This window comes from Phocoena phocoena, chromosome 11, assembly GCF_963924675.1.
Source record: "Phocoena phocoena chromosome 11, mPhoPho1.1, whole genome shotgun sequence".
NCBI classification, from domain to species: Eukaryota; Metazoa; Chordata; class Mammalia; order Artiodactyla; family Phocoenidae; genus Phocoena; species Phocoena phocoena.
In genome coordinates this window covers 64,843,796-64,860,066 of record NC_089229.1, presented here as the reverse complement: position 1 = coordinate 64,860,066, position 16,271 = coordinate 64,843,796, and the positions used below count along the sequence as shown (strand labels likewise).

The following is a 16,271-nucleotide window of genomic DNA, read 5'->3' as shown; positions in this document are numbered from 1 at the left end:
AAGCCCAGGACGCGCCCTCCACTGTGGTTCCGGGCGCGGGCGGCCTCCGGCCGGGGAGGGCGCTGTGCCGGCGGCGCAGGGGGCGGGCCGGGGGCGGAGCGCGGGCGGCCGGCCGCTACGGCTCGGCCCCCGGCTCCCGGCTCCCGGCTCCTGCTCCGGGCCCTGCACCTGTGACCGTCGGCCACGCTCGCCTTCTGCGCCCGGCGCCCGCAGCCCCATGGCCCCGTCCCGCCTGCAGCTCGGCCTCCGCGCCGCCTACTCCGGCCTCAGCTCCGTGGCCGGCTTCTCCATCTTCCTCGTCTGGACGGTGGTCTACAGACAGCCGGCGACCGCGGCCATGGGGGGGCTCGCAGGTACCCCGGGGCGCGCGGGGGTCGCTGGGTCCCGGCTCCGGCCGCGCGGACGCGGGCGCGCGGCTGCGGGGAGGAGCCGGCGGCTGCTCCGCAGGCTCCTCGCGGGCGGCGCTTCCCGGGGGAGCGGGTGGGGTGTTTACCCAAAACTGGCCGTGGGCAGAGCAGGCCCCGCGCGGGCCCGGGCTCCTGGACATCCTCGGGGGTCCTCAGGGACTCAATGCCCGCCCGAGGCGCCGACGTCCCGTATGTGCCATTTGCACCAGCCCCGGCGCCCCCGGGTTAGCCCGTCCGCCCTCCACCCTGGGCCCAGTGACAGCGTCCTCCCTGCACGCCCGCTGCTCTCGCCACCTCCTTCGCGCAGCCAGGTGTGAAGACCCGGCGGTCTTCACACACACACACACACTTGTGCTGGGGGATCCGCGCCCCTTCCCTGGGGACTGGGTGAGGGCAGAGAAGAAGTAAGTGGAAAGGAGGGCTGGGGGTTCCCGGGGAAGCCCATGTGCCTCCTAACAGGGTGGAGTCCACCGCCAACGGAGTCGCCCTCGGAGTCCTCGGCGGAGCCCCGGAGGACCGCGCTAGGGATCTGATGGAAACGACTTTTTTTCCCACCACGTTGGTGTCTCTTTGCCACTCTTCTGCTGTGGCTCCTGGGCCAGGGTCGGCTAAGCCCCGCCGACCGCCCTTTCTGTGCCTCAAGGAGGCCAGAGGAGGCTTGTACCGGAGTTGAGAACGTCAGTGCGCTGGTGGAGGTCCGGTGCTTACCGGTTCCCTGTACTCGCTGTGCACCTTTGGGCATGTTGTTAACCTCTCTGTGTTGTAGAATTGGTGTGAAGACGAAGCATATCATTTCTACTTGCTAACTTTTTTTTTTTTAAATGCTTCCTATGTGTCAGACACTGTTAAGCAAACTGCTTCCATCATCTCATTTAATCCTTACATTAGTCCTAGGAAGTAGGCGTTATTATTGGGTCCATTTTACAGGTCAGGCTTACACTGAGGCTTAGTGTAAATAAATAGCTTACCTAGGGTTACACAGCTACATGAAATTATACGTGTGGGGAAAGCACTTGGGGAAAAAATACACGTAAGGTTCATAGTTCTGCACAGGGTGATCTGACTCCATAATTAAACTCCTCTGCCAAGGAGCCCTAAATGGACTAACTAAAAATAACGAGATCTGCTCATGGCCCCAAAGCTTACTGAGTGCCATACCTGGGTCAAGAAGGGATGGGAGGTGGGACTTCTGCCCTGTCAGAGGGGTGTAGGTAACCACGGCCTAAGCAATGCCAGGCAGAGCACTTGGGCTCTCCGAGGAAGGGCGCGTGGTCGCCTGGCTGGGCTGTGCTCACGCCTGCCTAGATGCCCCACCTGTGGTTCCTCCCGGGGGGGCCGGCCTGCCCACCTCTGCTCAGTTATCTGCACCCCCTTCCCCGCTGCACCCCACCGCCCACCACGTTCCTCATGATTCTCTGGTCTTTGCAGTGCTTTCCTGTTTCCTGTCGGCCTGCTGCTTTCCCCTCAGGAAGGCGGTGTGACTCTTCAGGCGAGGCCCAGGGGTTGCCCTGATGAGACTTGAGATGAGGGGACTGGTTGGGGGTGAGGAGGGAGGGCTGCCCCTGGGATTAGAGCCGGGTGTGTTGGAGTCTGGCCTGGTGGAGTGAGCCCCACCGAGCTGTGTGACCGTGGGCACATCGATGCCTCCTGGGCCTCAGTTTCCTCATCCGTAGGGAATGGAAGGAGATTCCGCTGACAGGGGTGCTGTGTGAGACCCCATTCAGGTCTGGAGTGCTACAGCTGTATGTCCTCTCCCCGAATCATCCATCTTTCAGCTGCCCGTCGGGGGGCAGCTCCAGGGAGTCCCAGGGTTTCCCTCTGACCTGAGCCCTGCCCTCTCTCCCTCCCTGCAGATTTCCCTTGGCCTCTGAGGCAGGCCAGCTGTGGAGCCGCCCACAGCAAGAGGTGCTAGGGCAGCGACCAGCTAGAGCGGGGTCCTGGCACCTCCCTGACAGCCATCGCAGAACCAAAGCCGCCTGGTGACGGTGGTGGTGGTGGCAGTGTGGCAGGTGGGGGAGGGTTGCCGGGGCCACACACCCTCTGCGCCCTGAATGGGTGCTGAGAGGGTCTGCAGCCAGTCAGCCTCTTCCTCTTTTGGGGATGAAGCATCTGCAGATTTGTGAGTACCCGCTTCTGACTTGGCATTTTCCAGAAACTGCTGAGTCACCAGAGGGCAGCCCCAGTGTGCTCCTTCCCCTGTGTGCCAGGTGGGCTGCTGGGGGCTGTTGATTTCCTGGGGACCTGGGAGAAACGTTCATGGGTAGAGACCCAGTCTCTCCCATCCCGGTGTGCGTCTGGGAAGACCTGGCTTGGAGGAGAGGCGGAAGAAATAGTTTTGCTGTGGGAACGCTTGGGAAAAAGACTTGCTCTAGTCTAGTAGACCGAGGAAAGGACAAGAATAGAAAAGTTGCCCAGGAGTCTAATCAGCTCTGTGTTCTTCCCCATGAGCTGAGAAAGGACAGGGGTGAAGGGGAGGGGTGGAGGCAGAGAGTAGGGCCTGGGTCCAGTGGCTCACTTGTCTGTTTCCCTGTGAGCTCCCCTGGGCTCCTGGCCCCTCACCTCCAACCCAGCCGCTGGGCGTACTTTCACTGACCATCTTTGTGCCTTCCTTGTGCTGGGCCTGTCAGCTCTGAGCCCCGAGCCACCGAGCAGAGCCCTGCTCCTTGAAGCAGGTGGGGTAGAGCGAGGGGTGAGGTCTGGTGTGGACATGCATCCGGGTGGGCCTGGGAAACCGTCCGTTCTGCCCTGAGTTATGCAGACCAGGCTTCCTGGAGTCCAGAGTGTCCCAGGGAAGTGAGCAGGGCTGAGGTGTGGGAGGGACCGGCGGGGGGCTTGTGCTCCTTCACTGACCCCATGGATGGAGTTGGGGGAGATCCCTCTTCTAAGGACAGAGGCGGGAGCCAGGGCCGGTGGGGACGGGCCTGCTTCCAGATGTGGCCTGTGTTTATCTGGAGGCCAGGGCTGTGTGCAGGGCAAGTGAGAGGTGGGGCAGGATGTGCCTGCTTATTAAGAGAGAGCTGGGGCCTGGCACACCCAAAATGGTCATCTTCCTCTTCTGCTCAGCCCTCTTTGGTACATGGATGTATGTGTGTGTGTGGGGGTGTTCTGGGGGCACCACTGGAGCGTGGCCAGTGGACTAAGAGAGGGCATCCCACAGGCCCCTATTTCAACACTTCCTAACCTAGAAATTGCTGAGTCACGGGGGAATTGCTCTGACCTTATTTTTCCCCTAAGCTGGCTTCTAGAATCTTTGAGTGGTAGAGCGTCTGAGAGCCATCTCTCTCAGCCCCTCCGTGGCATAGTGAGCAGATAGAGGGCAAGTGGAGCGGTCGCAAAGGTACCCGTCTGACGGTTCCTTGGATGTGCTCAGTGACAATACGCTTCCTTCCGTGGGCCCTTTAAGAGACCAAACAGCTCCCCCAGTGAACACTTAGGACCTGTGTGAGAGGATTGGGAAACACTTCTGGAAAAGGTGGCTAGCACACCGTCCATCCAGATCACGGAAGACGTTAAGCTGAAGCCGGGGGATTGTTATTCTTTCCACCTCTGGCCTGCTTCCACTTCCTCCCTAGGCAGGGACGGAGACAAGCTTGTCTTGCCTCACCCTGATCCCAGGGCTGCAGGGACCCATGTTCCAGGCCCCCAACCTCTGAGGAAGGCTGAGGGTGGGCGAGGGCAGAGCTGGGAGAGTGTGGGTCAAACAGCGTGGGAAGGGAAGCGGCAGGTGTTGGCAGAGCTGAGTCCTCACTAGCAGGGAGCCCTGGGTCACCGTTTCCAGGCTGGCGGGACCTTCGGGCTCCCCCACTCGCAGATGTGGAAGCGCCGAGGCTCTGAGAGTCACGAGCAGCACATCGGTGCCAGGCCCAGGTCTCCTGGTTGGCAGTCTCGTGGTTTTCTGGCCCTTGCCAGGCTGCCTGAATTGTGACAGCTTCTGAGCCGGTAATCAGAGCAGAGATCTGGGATGACATTCCCCCCTGCCTTTTGATTTTCCCCCAACTTAAAAAAACATTATGAAATATTGCAGGCAAGTAAAAAAGGACAGGCAATTTGGTGAACTCCCTCGTTCTTACCATTCAGCCTAAAAAAATAAAACGTCATAGATTCAGTCAAAGCACTCTCCCACCCCGATCTCCCTGTCACCTTCTCTTCCTTCGCTCCCTTGCCAGAGCTGACCACTTTCCCCAGCCTTCCTGTGCTACTCTGCGTGCTGCGTGTACGGCTCACTCTTTGGAGGGCCTCCTGACTCCTAGGATCCAGCGGCCTACACACAGGTGGACAGCTTGCAGCTGGCTCTGCCCTGTCCCTCGTTCGTCCCTTGTCGGGACCCTGCGGCCCTGCCCTGGACCCTTGCCAATGGAACTGCTATTTGCTCCACTCTCTGGGCTGCGGCGGCAGGCACGGCCCGGCACAGAGGGCATTCATTGTATTGTCTGAGCGGCAGCTGGCATCGTAGGGGAACTGCCCAGCCGGGCCCAGAGGGCAGGCCCAGGACCGGCTGGGGGCATCTGGCCTGCCCTTTCAGCAAACGACTTAGTAGAATGGAGTCTGGCTAGGGGACTTCCCTGGCGGTCCAGTGGTTAAGACTCTGCACTTCCACTTCAGGGAGCACGGGTTGATCCGTGGTCAGGGAACTTAGACTCCGCGTGCCTCGTGGTGTGGCCTAAAAAGGAAATTAATAAAATGGAGTCTGGCCAAGGGCAAGAAGAAGGCCACTTGGGTACTGGGTGGCCCTGGGGGTTTTAACCACTGGGCCTCCCCATCCCATAACACCAATACATGGAATTTGGGAAGAGCCCCACTGCCAAGAGCTCAGCCACAGGCCTTGCAACGTTACGGTGGTGGCCTCTGAAGGCTGGGAGAGCAGAAGCATCAGGGCGGGAGGAATGCTTCTCACAGCTGTGGTCCCCAGGGTGGGTAGTGGGGAGTCCCCGGAAAGCAGGCTGGGCTGCAGCAGTCCTCAAACTTTCTGACTTTAGGACCCCTTTACACTCTTTAAAAAGTGGTGAGACCCCAAGGAAATTTTGTTTATGTGGGTTATATCTATCGATATGGACTGTATTAGAAATTAAAACTGAGAACAGTTTTAAGCATTTTAAAGTAATATTAAAAATAACATTGTGGGCTTCCCCGGTGGCGCAGTGGTTGAGAGTCCGCCTGCCGATGCAGGGGACACGGGTTCGTGCCCCGGTCCGGGAGGATCCCACGTGCCGCGGAGCGGCTGGGCCCGTAAGCCATGGCCGCTGAGCCCGCGCGTCTGGAGCTTGTGCTCCGCAACGGGAGAGGCCACGACAGTGAGAGGCCCGCGTACCGCAAAAAATATAATAATAATAACATTGTGTTAACATAAGTAACATTTTTTTGTAAGAAGTATTCACGTTTTCCAAAACAAAAAAATTAGGGAGAAGAATGACATAGTTTTATATTTTTTGCAGATCTCGTTAATGTGTGGCTTAGTAAAAGGCAGCCAGATTCTCCTAGCTGCTTTTGCGTTCACGTCCTCTTCATATCACAGGCCACGTGGCCTCCAGCAAACTCCACTTTACCGGGAGAGTGAAAAGGCCAACACTACTGTTATTATGCGAAGAGCCTGGCCTGGGGGACCTGCAGGGCACTGGGGGGTCGGCAGGTGAGGAGAGGGGCGCTGCCTGAGCCGTCTCTCCCGGCAGGTGTGCTAGCGCTGTGGGTCCTGGTGACGCACGTGATGTACATGCAGGATTACTGGAGGACGTGGCTCAAGGGGCTGCGTGGCTTCTTCTTCGTGGGCGTCCTCTTCTCGGCCGTCTCCGTCGCCACTTTCTGCACCTTTCTTGTGCTGGCCGTCACCGGACACCAGAGTAAGGGCCTCCACAAAGGGAGGGCGTGGGAGGGCCGGTGGGTGGAGCACTCAGGAGGCCCGGGATTCCTGTCCTGGGTTCAACACTTACGCCCAAGGGACTGGACAGACCACTTAACCTCCCTGTGCCGGAGTGGGGAGAATGGACGCCCCCCATCCCCGCCCCTGGGTTGGAAGGGGTCAATGAAACACGTGGGAAGTGTGTGCTGCATTTCAGCACCCAGGAGTGTGTGGTTAGCCGCCCTTTTTAGCCTCCAGCGGAGGGTATGGGAGCGCCCCCTGGTGGCTGCAGTCTGCAAGTAGCCAAAGGCTCTTCCTGCCCGCTCTGATGCTGAAGCACATTGGAAGGCAGTGGGCCTGGGGTCAGTGTCACAGAAGCAGAGCGGATGATACAGCCCAGTGATTAGCCAACCCCCTGACCTTCCCTCATCCCCACTGCTTCCTGCCTGCAAACTCTGAGCGCTCTGAAACCTCTATCACACCTGACCTCTCCATTGGCTCAGTTCAGCCTCTGTTGGAGGTTGTGGGGAAGGATGGCCCGGGGCTTGTGGCATGGTGGCTAGGGTCAAGGGCAAGGTCCTCTCAAGTCACGGTTGGGTTCCTCTCCCCTGCAGGCCTCACAGACCCCAACAGCTACTACCTCTCCTGTGTGTGGAGCTTCATTTCCTTCAAATGGGCCTTCCTGCTCAGCCTCTACGCCCACCGCTACCGGGCTGACTTTGCCGACATCAGCATCCTTAGCGATTTCTGACCTGAGCGATGAGGTCTCCGCACCCTGGTGGTCCTCAGGACCTGGACTCAGCCTCTTGAGACAGCAGGAGGGCCTGTACACCCCCTGGGAACCCCAGAACCGGGGCAGAAAGTATACAGCAGGAGGACGGTGGTCTCCCTGGGAGCTGTCCTGTCCCCTTGGGGGGAACCCTGTGTGCCGTGGAAAGGGGTCCTGCCACGTTGCTCATCAGCCTGACTGGAGAGCGGCTTTAGACCTTTTCAAGTGGATCTATTTTCTTAGCACTCAGTGGGCAATCTTTCTAAGTAGGGCCAGGGCAACAGGCAAGGGGTAGGGCAGTGGGGCCTTGACCTGTGCCTGGGGGCAGGGGTCCCTGCTGCCCTAGACACTCTCCCTCAGGTGGGACGGGACCCTGGGGAGGTCAGGTCAGGTAAGGGATCTCTAGTAGAGACTTCGCAGCCCCTTACCCCAGCACCCCCATCTTGTTGTCCCCCAAGAGTCAGGTAGCTGAACTCATTGGTCCCAGGGATGGTGACACTTGCTTTTCTTTTCCCAAGGCCTGGGGACCCGAGGGGAGTTCAGTGTCCCTCTTTCCACCCACCCTGTTCCTCGCAGAGGTGGTTCCCATGAGTATGCTAGAGCCATCCTCCCCTTCACCACACACCCCAGAGCCGGACGCCCCAAATGAGGCCAGAATAAGGGTCTTGGGGAAGGTGCTTCTGCCCCCCGAAGGGCTTTGGGGAAGGGGGCAGCACGGGGTGGGCTAGAAAGAACCCTCAAACCTGTACCAGGCACCTCCAGCCCCACATTTCCACTTGGCCTTCTCATGCCTGCCCCTCATGGCACCCAGACTGCCCCTGGCCCCGAGATGCCTCCCCCACTCCTGCCCCTGCCCTTCACCCAGAGCTTTTCTCTTTTAAAATCTCCCTTCTGAAGGACAAAATCTGCTTTACTGCCTATACACTGGCCCAAGGGCTCACCTAACTCGGAAGGGAAGGGGGTCCATCCATCTTTTTGTCTTAGGTTGTCATTTTGCACGGTCTGCCCCCTTCCCACCTGATGTGTCCTGCCCCTCAGCTCTTTGCCTTATCTGTGTCACTGTCACTTTAGCAGAAATACAGCAGCCATTTGTTATCAGCTAGCCTCTGGTGCTTTCTTATGGGGTGGACTGTGGGAGCGGTGGGTGGGAATGGGGGTCTCCAGTCATCTCATCAAGCCATTTCCTTAGCTCAGAGGGGACCCTCTCCCTCTGGTCCCACTTGGCATGGGGGAACCCACAGTTCAGCTCTCTTCCTCCAGCCCCCTCAGCAAACCCCCCAGCCAGGGCGAGGATGCCCCCCGGGCACAGTCTCAGCAACGTCTGTGGGATTGAGTGCCTATCGCCCCAAGAGGCCAGGACAGATGGGAAGGGGATGAACGTGCTTCCCCTCGTATTCTCCAGGCTGTGAGGGGCTTGGGCCCAGGTCGGAGGTGATGAGGCCGCTCCTTCTGCTGGCTGAAGAAGCCTGGCCGCCTCGGAACCATAAAGACAGGCGCCACTGGATGAGCTCGCCCAGGCCCACCGTCTCACCCGTTCTTCTCTTCTAGACTCAGCACATGCTTAAGAAGTCATGGTACATTAGAGCAGGAAGGAACCAAACAGTATCTATTTCGGGAGCCTTTAACTGATAAACAGAGGCCCCAGGAGGTGACGTGACTTACCTGAGCTCCCAGCTGGGACTTGAACCCAGGTACGTCTGATTCAGGACTCTTTAGGGGAGCCTTAGCGAGCCGGGTCTGCAGGCATCCATGTTCCCCACGCCCTTCCGGGCCCTCTGTCTATGGACTCAGCCCAGAGCTGCCGCCTCTTCACTACCCAGAGGTGGGGCAGGCGGGGGCAGCCAGGGTGTGTTCAGAATGGATTCTTCCTGCAAGGCAGCGGCCACAGAAGGCCAAGGAGCTGGAGGGGGGCTGCCCCACGGCCCAACCTGTCCCTTCTCTTCCACAATGAATCAGGCACAGGCTGTGCTGTGTAGCTGTAGGCCCGCTGCCCACCCCTCAACCCCCGGAGGCCCTTTCACATGAACCTTTAAAGCAAATAAAACATTTATTGTTCAGATTTTTTTTCCATTTTTTTTTCTTTTTTACAAAAACATGCATACATACACAGGGCATGGTGGTCCTCAGGAAGACACACTCGTGCACACACATACAAACCCTCCTCTTACTCGCTGTCTCTCTCTCTCTCTCACACACACACACACACACACACACACACACACACACTTTCCTTCTTGGCCCCAGGCCTGGACCCCAGAAGCCTCGAAGTCTTTGCCAGGGCAGCCTCCCCTCCCCCATGTCTTCCATTCACTCTCCCACCCCCTTTCCCCTCAGCCAAGCTAGTCCTATGTAGGGCAGGAGTCAGCTGGGGTGGGGGAGACCCCAGAAAGAGAAGGCTCACGGAGGCGGGTGGTGACTACTGAGGGGTCCCTGGGGGTCATGCCGTGCTTCTGAGGGGAGATGAGGGGTTTGGCACCATTGGATCAGGAAGCAAAGAACTCCAGGAGCACCTGTCTGCTACACCAGAGCCCTGAGATGGCTGACGCAGGTGGCCTCTGGCAGGGGCAGGGACCAGATGGGAGGCCTGCCGATGACTGCTCTCAGAGGGAGGTCTGTCTCACTGCCCAGTGGTGGGGAGGAAGCTTCCAGAGTCATCTGAGGAAGCAGGAGAGGAGGGACTCCCCCTGCACGCAGGGACATGGGACCCCTCTGCCCCTGCTACCCATCCTCCCTCCCCCAGAGCCTAGGAAGGGCCACTCTGGCAGAGGCCGAGTTCACATTTCTGTGTGGAGCCTGGGGCTGTGTGCAAAGTCGGGGGTCTACAGAACCAGGAATAGTGGTTGTGAGCGGGCCCGGCTGTGCCAGTCCTCCTCTGTGCAGGCCTGAGGGTCGGGGGCCCAGCTAGGGGCCCAGACCCCAGAGGGGTAGACTGTGCTTCGGGGAGAGCCCTACTGGGTCCCGGCTGGCTACGCAGCCGGCCTCCTGTCAGGGTCTTCTTTGGTCCCTATGCTAGACCCAGGGGCCTTCCCAGGCTCCTTGGGGTGACTGTCGAGAGGCTGTTCTCTGGCCCCGACTACCTGCCCGAAGGATCTCTGAAGACCCCGGGAACGGGTACTGTTGCCAGAGGTTGGAAGAGAACCGGGTCCGAAGGGCAGGGCGGGGCGGGGCGCGGCAGGGGCAGATCCGTCCTGGAGCCTAAAGATTCATGGGTTCTTCCTCCTCCACCAGCTGCTCTGAGGTCCTGGGGGAGGGAAAGGGGGGGGGGGTTGCTGCTGAAGAGCCAGGGGAAAGGCCTGAGCCCAGCTTCCCAGGAAGCCCGAGAAGGCCGTCGTGGCTGGGCTGAAGCCTGGGCTCCGCAGGTTGGGAGGGTCCGAGGGGGTGGAGGGGCTGTGAGCCAGGGGTCTGGCATTACCGCTCTTCAGTCAGGATGCCCACGGAGAGGGATGCCAGTGCAGTTACTGCCTCCACTTCTTCTGCATCGGCCCCTGGCACCCTGGGCACCCAGGAGTCTGGACAGGAGGCCAGGCGCTGCATGCAGCCCCAGTATTCACCTGGGTAAGAAGCCGGGTCAGAAAGGGCTGGGCACAAGGCGCTCCACCTGCCCACCACGCATCCCAGACCGATCCTGAGGGTGCACATCTGAGGCCCAGGAGTAGCGGACGCGTCCTCGGTGTGGGGTCAGCTCTCACCTGCCTCCACCCTCGGGCAACACGCTCCCTGACTCGGCCCCCCAAGCCCCGACAGGGTGAGCAGTGCGGATTCAGTGTGGCAGTGAGGGGCCCTCGCAGAGGTCCAAGCCAGTGCCACACGGCTTTGGCTGGAAGGCCACCGCTAACCCATTCCCAGGGGTGTGGGGTTCCTAAGTGCCCCACTGGGGCCTCCCTTCCCCCAGGTGGGGTCTGTGTCGTGGTGACCTCACGGAGCCCTGAGCCCTGGCCTGCTGGAGCCCAGGGTCCCCCTCACACGCAGCCCCTGGCAACGCTCAGCGCAGCACAGGCGTGGGAGGCCAGAGGACACAGTGCCGGGGGGGGCCGACACTGCGGCCACTCTGTCTGGCTGTTGGCAAGCCACTTACCACCCTGGACTCCCACCGCCCCATCTAGACCACGGACACGACCGTCCCGCCTGCCGTGGCGAGAAATAACGTCCGCGGAACACGCCCGGCCCAGAGCCCGGCCCAGCGGGAGGGCTCCGTACCGAGTACCCGCGGCAGCTTCGCTGTCACGTACAACAGCCCTACTGAGCCCGGGTGTGGGATTTCCCCGGATGTGGGAAACCTATTTTGTTCATTTTTGTATCCCTGGCCTAGATCACGGGTCTGTACGTAAAGAGCTCCACAGATGCTGAGCTGAAGCTGAAAATTTAAAGTGCTTTCCAAATGTGGGGTTAACCTAAGACTCAGCCCCCAAAGCACCCCGGAGCTCCTAAGACCCTGCGGCCAGGTTTGAGGGTTAGGGTGGGAACCAGCACTTCCACAAACAAGGCCTGAGTGTTGCTGTGGGCGGGGCCCTGGCCTAGGGCAGCAGCTGGGGATGGGAGGCCAGTCCTGCCTGGTCCCCACTGGGTCCATCTGGAGGGCTCCGAGGGTATCCACTCATGGTGGTGGTGTGGGGGGGCTGCTTCCCATTATCGTGGGGTACTTGATAGGAAGCCTACTCCAGAGCAGCAGTACCCCTGGTCACTGGGGGCAGCAGAGCCCCAAGTTTCTCCCAAGTCTGGGGTCAGCGGTGTCCTCCGTCCACACTCACTGTGCACCCGGATCACAGCTTCCAGAGAGCGGATGGCATTGAGGTTGGGTTTCTGTTTCCAGCCTTCTTCTGAGAGGGGATCCACCTACAGAAGAAAGGAGTACACATCAGTCACCCATCTCTCAGGGACCCCCAGGCCCAGCTCTCTCCCACCCCCGGGCCCCCGCTTTCCGAGCGCAAACAGGCATGTGCTCCCGGCTCTCCCTAGGGCAGGGGACGCCGGCCCTGCGCCTGACCTGGGGAAGAGGCATCCACGCCGCTCCCCTCATCCCAGGCCCGGCCACCCCCACCCCGCCCATCTGCATGCCCTCAGGGAGGCGCCCTGTCTACCTGCTCCCTGGGGCACTCCTGGGAGAGCCGGACGCCCTGCCCCACCGGCGCACGGATCAGGGGCAGGCACCTCACCTTGTTGCCTAGAAGAGCAGCCACACAGGCCTCAGAGGCGTCACAGATGGCTGTGAGATCGTGGCCACCCTCCAAGGCCAGCACCACCGCGCCTCCCGCCAGGCTCATCAGCTGCTGCGTCATGTACCCAAAACCTAGACGGTCGCGCGAGGGTGAGGGGGCGGCGTGGAGGAGGGGGGGCCCTCTCGACCTCTGGTAATTCCCTGCTTGACTCCTCCCTTAGAAAGAGCGACTCACGCATAAATCTCTACTTTCCCAAGTGCTTTCACATGGAATCCCCTGTAAATCCTATTAGTGCCTCACTGAAGGCTCAGAGAGGTTAAGGGCAGCTAGTAGGTGGCAGGGCTAGGACCGGAACCCAGGGCATGGACTCCAGCCCATGTCTCTTTCGCCAAGACACACCATATTCCTCTCTGTCCTCCAGGCCCCGTGGCCCAGTGGGCTGAGTGGGCTCCCTCTGTTCTGAGAACACTGCTCCTCCCCACTGCCCCCCCAGGAGAAGCTGCCAGCCCAGCCTGGGAAGGACACAGCTGGGGTGGGAGGAGTCCTGTGACTGAGCTTCCAGGTCTATGGGACTTCAGCCCCCTGGGTGTGACTTAGGCCTCCCACGGCGAACTGACCTGGTCTGTGCTGGGACCCTGGGCCAGCCACTGCCACCCCCCCCCAGCCTTGGGCTGTGCCGCCACTCCCGGCCTAGCCTTCACTCCCTATACCTGCCCCCTGGCTTGGGCCCTCCTTACATTTGGCGGAAACATGGTAGCCACCCAGTGGGGGTGGGTGACCCTCGGCAGCATCAAACCCAGCTGACACCAGGACCAGGTCCGGAGAGAACTCCCGGGCGATGGGCATCACGACTACCCTGTGTGGGCAGAAGGGGGGCTCGCCACGCTGTGCAGGGCTGCCAGGGGCAGAGCCCTCTCCCACCAACTCTACTGGGGGCACCCTGCTCTTAGGACTCCAAGACACCCACTCTCCCAGCAGGATGGGCATATGCCTCTGACTTCCTTGACCTCGGCCGGCCACCCATGTCCCTGGTACAGCCTACGGACTCAGCCACCCAGGGCACTTCACTGGCGAGAGGCGGGAAGGCACCCGAGGGAACGAAAGAGGAGTGGGCGTGTGGGTGTGTCGGTGGGCAGGGCCTCGGGAAGGGGCAGGTCACTAAGCCTCAGGGAAACACTGGAAACACTCAGCGCTAAGCTGCCGCCCACGTAGGACTGAGTTGGCCACACCTCACCACTCGACCTGAGAGCTGACCAGGGCGACGGACTCCCTCTGAGGTCCCGGGCCACCAGATCCATTCTCGTCCTCTGCCCCCGCTGGCCCCTCACAGCTGCCTCCCTCCATCCCTCACCCAACTCGGGGGTCTATTTTGGTGTCCTTCGAGGCCCCGGGCTCTGGGCACACAGATGCCAGGAACTCCCCAGCCCAGGGCTCCTACAGAATTAGCTCTCATCGAGAACACTCTAGAAAAGTATATGGCGACCTACTTCCAGGGTTCTCTTTTTCCAAATGGAGTATAGGAACCCTCAGAGTGAAAGATATAAGCAATCCTGAGCAAAGCCCCTCTTCTACAACGGCCTTTCTTAAGCAACTCCCCCAGTACGGACGTCACCTGCTTGCTCTCCCTCTTTCTCCACAATTGAAGTTTCTCGGTTCCCGTGCAGAGCTGCTCACTCCACCCTGCCCATCTCCCCGCACTCAGGTCAACACTGGCTCTTGGTAACGTGTGACATTATAAACTTTATAATATAAAGCACCCTTTGACCTTTCACTCTGTGTTTCCTGTCTTCCCACAGGGACTGGAGGCCCCTAGAGGCCAGTGTAACAGTGCCTTTCCCTTTGTTTGTCTCAGTCCATAGGCCCACTCCGGGGCTGGCTTGTAACGTCTAGTAATTGGATGAGGACAGGCTGGCCACCTGATCGCCTCCAACCTGGTGCTGTTGGAAAAGGGGAGGAGAGGGTGGCCCTGCTGGGCCAGGCCTCCTCTGGGTCCCCAGAGCACTTACCTGAAGGCGGCCAGGTACTCAGGATCCCCCACTGGGGGGTCCAGACCTCCAGCCCAGGCCACATTGACATTGAAGCCCTCACCGCTGCCAGCTCCCACCTGGAAAACAGGAGGCAAGAGAGACGTGAGGAGAGCAGAGTCCCAAGAGAGGGATCCCAGGATGTCAGTGCTGCAAGACCAGCTCATCCAGCCTCTTCACTTCCAGATGGAGAAACTGAGGCTCAGAGCGGCTCAACGGTCTGCCCAGATCACACAGCTAGTTGTGACAGGGGCAGAGTAAGGGCCACAACGGAGAGTCAGTGGGGCTGGAAGGTGTGGTTACCTCATCCACAGCCCCACTGCCTGGGAAGAAGTTGCCATCGTCGTGGCGATGAAGGGAGATGTAGAGCACGCTGGGGTCCCGGTAGAAGGTCTGCTGTGTGCCGTTGCCATGGTGAACGTCCTGTGCAGGGAGATGGGCAGTGGATTAGGGCAGGTCTGAAAGCAGAGACATGGAGACTGGGGCAGGTTGGAAAGGTGTCAAGGTCGGTGACCATTCTGAGGGTCAGGAGTCTAGACTGGGGGTGAGAACACGGGGGCTCCTAGGGCTAAACTGTTGCGTGACCCACGGGCACTCTCTGAGCCTCAGTCTCCCCCTGTATGTATAGATGTGTACACAGCACGCTAGGTGGGGGTAGCAATAACACGAAACCCTGAAGGAGAGGAAAGAGTACGTGTCAGGGAAGGATTAGTGCCAGGAGAGGGAAGAGTCCAGGGTCACACAGGTCAGGAACTCTCGCTATTGTGTCTTGCCCAAGGTCATGGAGTGATGCAAGTGATGGAAACCATGCTCCGCAGCAGAGGGGCCGGACCACGAGGCCCAGCGCCGCCCCTCCAGGGAGAGCCGTGGTAACTCACAGGACCACGCGTGGGCGCAAGTGTGGAAAGTTCCTCCACTCTCCTCCATTCTGTGTAGGAATGTCCCATAAGCAGATGTCAATGCAAAGTAGTTAGTTAGATGTCAATGCAAAGCACAGCACGAGGCCGTGCTCCAGAGCTAACAGGCCTTGGTTCAAATCACAGTCTCAGGACTGACGAGGTGTAGAGCTGTGTACAAGTTACCTAACCTCTCTGTGCTCACTTTCCTCATCTGTAAACCAGGTCAGAGTCAGGGTTAAATGTATGAGGCGTGAAACCACCAGTGTCTGGATGCGATTAGTGGTATGTTGACGTTACGTGTTATTACTGGTACTGTGACTACCTGCAGGAGAAAGGCAGAAATGATCAGATCTGCAGAAAGAAGCCAACAGAGGCCAGAAGACGGCATTCAAATGGCCCCTCCCCGTGGGAGCTGAGGCCTTTCCATACACCATCTCCTCTGGGCCTCCCAACAGCCCCGTGATGGGGGCATTATCCTCACCGCATTTCCCCCGTTTTACACAGTGGGGGAACCGAGGCTCGGGGAGGCTAATGTGGAACTAGGCGGGACGTGAAGCCGTGTCTCCTAACTAACGCCAGGCTCAGGGCTCTTTCCACAGGCCTCTTGGACCTGACGGGGCCAGGACCCGGGACCCACCCAGTCCACGATGAGGATCTTGCTGGCCTTGCCCTGTTGTTGCAGCTGCCGGCAGGCGATGGCCACTGAGTTGAAGAAGCAGAAGCCCCTGGAAGGAAAAGAGAGGTCGTGTCAGCCCATTCCCTCCCCGTGCCGCACCCCCTCCCCACCTGCCTCTGGCCCGGCCCAGCCCCAGAAGGCTCAGAGGAAGGAGGGGGAACATCCCAACAGGAGGGCCTTGAGGGCCTGCCCCCTACCTCAGCCCACCCAGGCCTCCCCCAGGCCTTACATGGCTGTGGAATGGTCTGCATGGTGTCCTGGGGGCCGAACCACAGCAAAACCGTTCTGGAAACAGAAAGTACGCTCGTCAACCGAACAGCCAGACCTCTGACCCGCACCTCCATGAACCTGCCCCCGCCCAGCCCATCCCCAGGCTCCTCCCCCCGAGAAGGGACCACAGGGCAAGAGCTGCCAGTGTGATTGACCATGACCAGGATGGGTGTCAAGGGCCCTGTGCTGACCCCCCGGCCGTGAACACAGAACCTCCCATCCCGGTGGCTCCTGGCT

General features: G+C 59.9%; 2 protein-coding genes across 3 annotated transcripts in view; one reads left to right on the top strand and one right to left on the bottom strand.

Annotated features, from left to right (window-relative positions):
• Nucleotides 1-217: 217 nt before the first annotated feature.
• Nucleotides 218-6,991, top strand: SLC48A1 (solute carrier family 48 member 1). Its single transcript, XM_065888186.1, has 3 exons — nucleotides 218-353; nucleotides 6,074-6,241; nucleotides 6,855-6,991. The coding sequence occupies exons 1-3, from the start codon at nucleotides 218-220 to the stop codon at nucleotides 6,989-6,991; spliced, it is 441 nt and encodes a 146-aa protein (XP_065744258.1).
• A 2,046-nt stretch (nucleotides 6,992-9,037) lies between these two features.
• Nucleotides 9,038-16,271, bottom strand: part of HDAC7 (histone deacetylase 7) — a 30,681-nt gene continuing 23,447 nt past the window's right edge. The window contains exons 17-26 of one of the 2 annotated variants that reach the window (XM_065888012.1): nucleotides 15,994-16,049; nucleotides 15,726-15,813; nucleotides 14,493-14,612; nucleotides 14,172-14,269; nucleotides 12,903-13,021; nucleotides 12,163-12,296; nucleotides 11,758-11,842; nucleotides 10,422-10,560; nucleotides 9,214-10,250; nucleotides 9,080-9,170 (exon numbers count right to left, since the gene is read on the bottom strand). In XM_065888012.1, coding sequence (XP_065744084.1) covers nucleotides 10,205-10,250; nucleotides 10,422-10,560; nucleotides 11,758-11,842; nucleotides 12,163-12,296; nucleotides 12,903-13,021; nucleotides 14,172-14,269; nucleotides 14,493-14,612; nucleotides 15,726-15,813; nucleotides 15,994-16,049 — 885 coding nt within the window. In that variant the 3' untranslated portion in view covers nucleotides 9,080-9,170; nucleotides 9,214-10,204. Of the gene's footprint in view, nucleotides 10,251-10,421; nucleotides 10,561-11,757; nucleotides 11,843-12,162; nucleotides 12,297-12,902; nucleotides 13,022-14,171; nucleotides 14,270-14,492; nucleotides 14,613-15,725; nucleotides 15,814-15,993; nucleotides 16,050-16,271 lie in introns of both variants that reach the window. The other variant, XM_065888011.1, reaches the window with a different exon arrangement.